The sequence below is a fragment of the Chenopodium album genome, chromosome 6 (assembly GCF_948465745.1).
Source record: "Chenopodium album chromosome 6, dcCheAlbu1.1, whole genome shotgun sequence".
Taxonomy (NCBI): Eukaryota; Viridiplantae; Streptophyta; class Magnoliopsida; order Caryophyllales; family Amaranthaceae; genus Chenopodium; species Chenopodium album.
Window position 1 is genome coordinate 4,510,717 of NC_137839.1, and position 6,744 is coordinate 4,517,460.

The window sequence follows — 6,744 nt, forward strand, 5'->3', positions numbered from 1 at the left end:
GGAAATATGGAATACTTCAGGTAATCTTATAAATAAGTTGTATAATGTGTAAAATAGAATAAACTTAAAGAGTTTCAAGTGTCATACTCGTATTAGATTCATATATATAATAAGTAATTAAACTAATTAAAAGGGACATGATGACCTTATTTTTAAAATAATAATAATAATATTAATAACAATAAATGCATTGTCCTAATTAATTAGAGGGAGATCGAGAGGGGAAATGCAAAAGTATCCCCATTCGATTCGATCCTCTAATGGTTTTATTTATTTATTTAAGTAAATAAATACTTCTATCTATTCTAAATATGCCACTTAGTTTTCTCACTCTCTTTCTAATTTCTAATTTTTTTATTAATTATATTAACATGTTAATTTTCGTGCTAATATCAAGTGTGAAGATTGAAGAACGTTTAATTACATGGAGTATGATGGAAAACTAGGTTGTAGGGTGCGTGCATGCATATTCCATTATTTTAATAAACCCTTAATCATATGCCTATTTCTTTCATTTATTACTCCCATTATAGAGAAAAATAGGCATATAATATGAGACGGAGGGAGTAATAAATTAAGAAAATACATCATCAAATTTTATTTTATTTTTTTACAAAAGCACATCACCAAAATTAATGAAAAAAAAAAAAGAATTTACAAACAAAAGACATGTATAATGGACAACTAACCAACAACATATTAAAGAGAATTGAACATTTAAATACACTTCATGTGAAGAGCACAATCAGCCTCCTATTCCTACTTTACACCTATGTATAATCCAACACTCTACACTTCTAACAAATGGCAATCTAACCTTACTGATAGAAACTAATTTCTTCCAAACTTAATAACATGTGAATGACATTTTTTCCACCCAATTTTTTCTTCTAAATTTCTAAAATTAGAGTCTTAACTTTTTTATCATGATTTCTAAAAACCGATTTATTTTTTCTATAGCATTTTTACAAAAAATAACAACTTCTAAAAACCCCAAAATTTTAAAGCTATTTGAAGTTTGAATGGTGGGGTATCAAAAGCACTTAGTTAATGAGAAGAGGAGATGCGATGTGTGTATATACTGGGGTTCACAATCTTCTTGTCCAGTAACTATATATCCTTCAATTCACCTTTAAATCAACATCAATAATTGACCATTAATTTAGTATTGGAATTTATTTGCTAAAGATTCTTTTTCTTTTTTCATATAATTCCTTTTTTCATCATTTTTACCTTTTAATTTTCAACCTAAATTACCTTCCTCCACAAACAACAACATCAAGATCTACTTTACTAAAACCTTGTCACTTTTTTTTTTTTTTTTTTTAACTTTTGAGATTTTTTTCTGTTACAGTTAACATTGTTGATGTGGTGTTACTTACACTGAATCAATAATCACAATATAGATTGTTATACTTCCACTCCTACACAGAAGATGCGAGAGGGTACGTGATAGACTATTCTTGTTAGGTGGTGTTACTACAACACCCAAAAAAGATGTCAAAATAATTCATAAAATACATTTTTGTAACCCTAGAACTTTCCCATGAGAAGGTGCAAAATTGGGATTGGCCTAATCTCTCTCTGCCAAATACTAGCTGTTATTTGTGTCAACCACTAGTGGAGGGCCACTTCATTAATATTATTTTATTTTCCTTTCCTTTTATTTTCTCATTACAACATAAATTACCTAGAAAACTTTGCCTATATAAGAGAGACTTCACAAGCTATCTTTATTGTGAGTCCAAGCATATTCAAGCAATCATCTAATATTGTCTCATACAAACAAATATTAGCCTCCCTCAACTTCAACTCCTTTTTGGCTGCTTCTTCTAAGGCTTCTAAAAATGGTTAGCATTTTTGTCATACTTAATACAAGTATTTTTGTTCAATTGTTCCAAGTATATTTCATCAATTTTATAAAAATCTCATAGGGTATGTATGTACATTAATTTCCTTAATAATCGCGTTAACATATTTGTTTGTTCATCATGGCTCAGGATGGAAAGATGAGTTGGGCTGTTGCTGATGCCCTTGACTATAAGGGTGCCCCTGCAGACCGCTCGAAAACCGGTGGTTGGGTGCCTGCTGCTCTTATTCTAGGTATGTCTTACCCTTCTTTTAGCCTAGAGTTTATGCATATTTTGAGCAATGAGCTTCATTAGGCATCATGTAGTAGTAGGTTATTCATGCAAAATAAAAGTTCATTAGAATATTCAAAATAACAAAAAAATAAGGTAACCTTAAAAATATTCCTTCCAAATTATTCTCATATCAACAAACTTTTTATTTTACTCCCTCAAAGATTGGAACATTGGTTACCACTTGGCCCACCCTATTCGAGCATTTTGATCAATTTTAAACATCAATAGATATTATACATATATGTACTAGACCCGAGATTCTCTCTAATAATTAGACGGTCTGAGGGGTTTTGAGAAAGTTGCACGGTAACTTATGAGGATCCAATTTGATTACACTGATACTAATAGTGTCTCTTACTTATGTTGCAATGATAAAAACAGGCATCGAAATGTGTGAAAGGCTCTCCACGATGGGGATAGCAGTTAACCTTGTGACATACCTTGTTGGAACTATGCATTTACCTAGTTCAACCTCGGCAAATGTTGTCACCGATTTCATGGGAACTTCCTTCCTCCTCTGCTTGCTCGGCGGCTTTTTGGCTGATTCCTTCCTAGGAAGATTCAAGACTGTTGCAATTTTTGCAGTGGTACAAGTATTGGTAAGTACTAATAAAGTAACACGCCTTACAATAATTTTATGAATGCAAGACAAAATCATAATTATAACGACTTCTAAAGTCTAACCCGTGTCTTATACATGATTCAGGGGACAGCAATGCTAGCAATCTCAACAAAACTACCCGAGCTAAGGCCACCACCATGTGACTCAAACGAACCTTGCCAAAAAGCAACAGAATTCCAAATGGGAATTCTATACTTAGCCTTATACTTGATCGCCCTAGGCACGGGTGGTCTAAAATCGAGTGTATCCGGTTTTGGAAGTGATCAATTTGATGAGAAAGACGAGAAGGAAAAGGCTCAAATGACCGCGTTTTTTAGTAGATTTTTCTTCTTCATAAGCCTAGGGACTCTAATGGCCGTGACCGTGCTCGTGTGGATACAAGATGAGGTAGGGAGAAGCTGGGCATATGGAATTTGCTCTGTTTCAATGGGTGTTGCAATAGTCATATTTTTGGGTGGTATAAAAAGATATAGGTACAAAAAGAGTATGGGAAGCCCTATTGTTCATATTTTCCAAGTTATTTCAGCTTCTGTTAAAAAGGCTAAGTTGCAATTGCCTTATGATGTCAATTACTTGTATGAGGATGCTCCTGAAGGTCAAAGGGTTCCACACACTCAGCAATTTGGGTAAGTTTCTAAATCAAACAAAATTTACTCATAATATTATTTACTTTATGTGGGTTATATTAGGTCCAAAAAAAGATGTAATGATTTTTGCTTTAAAGATGTTCATATAGGGTCAACTTCTAAAATTCGAGCTTTATTTCCTTGCGACTTTATAAAAATATACGGATAAGGGTTTAACAATGATAAAACACTCTTACTGGTCGGACTTTATCATAACTAAGCAAAAGGAAGGTTTTACAATAAAAGTATTAGTGATGAGACTTTTCACTTAAATCTTTATTAAAGGATTAACTATGATGATCTTCATATATAGTGGAGTATATCGATCAAAAAAAAAAAAAAAGGTTTACACTTTTCATTAGAATTTTTTTGAATAGTGGTTTTGTACTAATAGCAATTACTTTCTTCTTAAATAATTGAAGTTCAATTCAGGATTATCCTATCTACTTGTACATGTACACAACATTTTATTTAACTAGAATAATATTTAGTCAACATATATATTATTATAAATAAGTTACAAAGTAAAATGAAAAAAAAGTCACCCTTATTAATTTAACTTTTGTGTCTTCCTTAAGGTAAAAATTAAACGAATAACGTTTTCATCATGCTTATACATAGGTGCTTGGACAAGGCAGCCATAGTAGCCGAGGGGGACTTTGAGAACATTCCCGGTGGTTCGGCCCCCATGCCCCCGAACCCATGGAAGCTATGCTCGGTGACCAAAGTAGAAGAAGTAAAGATGATGGCACGGTTGCTACCCGTATGGGCAACAACCATCATATTTTGGACAACATACGCACAAATGATCACATTCTCGGTCGAGCAAGCCTTCACCATGGAAAGATCCCTAGGGAGCTTCCAAATCCCAGCAGGCTCACTCACTGTCTTCTTTGTAGCAGCCATTCTACTCAGTTTAGCAGTGTACGACCGTGTCATCGTACCATTTTGGAAAAAATGGAAAGGCAAAGCAGGTACATACATTGCACCATATACTTCTTCCTTCGTTATTTAATTATTGCAACATATGACGTTTCACGCGTGCTAAGTCACAACCTCATATCAAAGTTGACCAGTATTCATTAAAACAAATTTAACAAAATCTCACCTGATTGAACATATGTTTTTTTTTTAACCTATAACTCACAAAAAATGTTCAAAATTTAATTAGTATCATGTGTTTGGGTTGAATTTTGATATTTATTACTTGCATGTTTTTACCATGATCTTAGTATACATTATGTTGGTACGTGGTCCAAAAAGAGGGTACCACACCTAATGTTTTTATGTGGCCTTGCTAGGGTGTAAAGAAAGATAGTGTATAGTACTTTGGGACAACCCCCTTTAAAATTATACCAGTACTTTTTTATTTTGGAGGGTTGGTATCATCTTGATTTGGTATCTTGTGACAACACATTAAGGTCTCTAGCCATGATCCCGAGTCTGAAATCATATTCCGTGTTTTGCATGTACCCTAGATTAACCTATATGCGTGGCAAGCCAGGCCAACCAAAATAATTTTATCAGTAAAAATAAGTTCATTATTTAGTTGTTGCATATATATAACGACTTTGAGATTTGATAGGCAAGCAATATATGTAATAATCAATCATAAAGTTTGTTTAATATGAGGTTGTATGTTACACTCCTTTAAAAGTGTTTTTAGAGTACACTTGATTTATTTAAGTATTTAGTGAGTATATATTAGATTGAAAGTGGCGAGAAAATTATTAAAATATATGATACTAAAATTCTAAAGACAAGATACTAGCTTATTAAAATGCTTAATATAATGAAAAAGGCAGCATTGCATTATCATAAAAACAATATGTATCTACAGTAGATCCCAATACAATGTTTATGTCTCTATTTCTCCCAATAGACCACATGCATCTCACTATCTTAGGTTATCTATAAATATCATGAGATGCAAGGTACCAAAAATTAGTTGGCTAATATATGCAATTATCACACAAATAATTCATCATCCATAATTGATCCAATAAATTTTCTTTCTCACCAAATCTTTAAAGAAAATAAAAGACCTATAATTAAAGAATTAGCCCAAAATACTAATAAAGTGTTGAAAAGTTGTTTAGGCGACAAAGAAAAATGCGACTTTCTAGAGAATTTTATGTCTTACTGAGTAGGAGATCGAAATTTGTTATCAAGTTTGTCTGTAAATAATAAGATGGAGTATTACTCATTATATTCAACCAAACGACCACTGACATTACAATATCACACGTAAGCAACGTTATTGCAACATGAACACTAACTATATTCATATGATTTTGCATGTATAGGTTTCAGCAGCTTGCAAAGAATATCAATAGGGCTAGTCCTCTCAACACTAGGAATGGCAGCCGCAGCATTGGCTGAAAGAAAGAGATTATCAGTAGCAATAGCAGTAGGAAGAGATGCACAATCACTTCCTATAAGTGTGTACTTCTTAATCCCACAATTCTTCCTAGTTGGTGCAGGGGAAGCCTTCATCTACACCGGACAACTCGATTTCTTCATCACTCAAGCACCTAAAAGCATGAAAACTATGAGCACTGGCTTGTTCCTTACCACTCTTTCCCTAGGGTTCTTCCTTAGCAGCTTCCTAGTATCGGTCATTAAGGGTGTAACCACTACTCGCGATAGTGAAGGATGGCTAGCCGATGACATCAACTATGGAAGGCTTGATTACTTCTATTGGTTGTTGACTCTACTAAGTTTGGTTAACTTTGGTGCATTTATGATTTGTGCTATATGGTTTAAGCCTCCATCTAAAAAGAATAACTCGATTAGGGTATCGAATGCTAATGGACCATATGGTTCTGAGGAAAGATGCTAGGAGAACAAGGTGGGAAAAAATATATGCAAGTTTAATATCAAGGGAATTTGGTGAAAATTTGCATTGGGTGTATTTTTATGTGATACTTTGGAGTTAAATTTTTTGAAAGCTTATGCTTTACCTCCAAATTTAATTATCCTTGATGTATAGTTTAATGTAAAATTAATGAATTAAATGGTGTGTTTTAAGCTTGGTTCTTACCTTTCTAAATCATACTTGTGGCTTTCTTCTCCCACTAATACAAAGTAACAAAGGTATCTATCCATTTCAATCATTCTTTCTTTTTTACCTAAAATACTTGTGTGATTAGTAAAGGTGAGTTAATATGGACCTTACACTAGCACTATGTACTTATAGGACCATGATTGGTGAACCATATCATATGTTACGTGAAGTAGATGATAAAGGCGGTCTTGAAGGTTAGAACACATCGATACAGTCTGGTAAAAAAATTGACTCGCTCATATAAATGACTTTTATCTGTTGGATTACTAAGTAAAAAGTAATCCA

General features: G+C 33.2%; 1 protein-coding gene across 2 annotated transcripts; it reads left to right on the plus strand.

Moving 5' to 3' along the window:
- The first annotated feature begins 1,694 nt into the window (after positions 1-1,694).
- On the plus strand, positions 1,695-6,434 carry LOC145635643 (protein NRT1/ PTR FAMILY 6.2-like). 2 transcript variants are annotated; one of them, XM_081686964.1, is made up of 6 exons: positions 1,695-1,850; positions 2,001-2,103; positions 2,526-2,743; positions 2,851-3,392; positions 4,014-4,366; positions 5,699-6,434. In XM_081686964.1, exons 1-6 carry the CDS (start codon positions 1,848-1,850, stop codon positions 6,232-6,234), a joined length of 1,755 nt encoding a protein of 584 aa, XP_081543090.1. In that variant the 5' UTR covers positions 1,695-1,847; the 3' UTR covers positions 6,235-6,434. The 2 variants fall into 2 exon arrangements, with proteins under 2 accessions (XP_081543090.1, XP_081543089.1); XM_081686963.1 differs by lacking the exon at positions 1,695-1,850 and having other exon boundaries at positions 1,992-2,103.
- Positions 6,435-6,744: the final 310 nt, after the last annotated feature.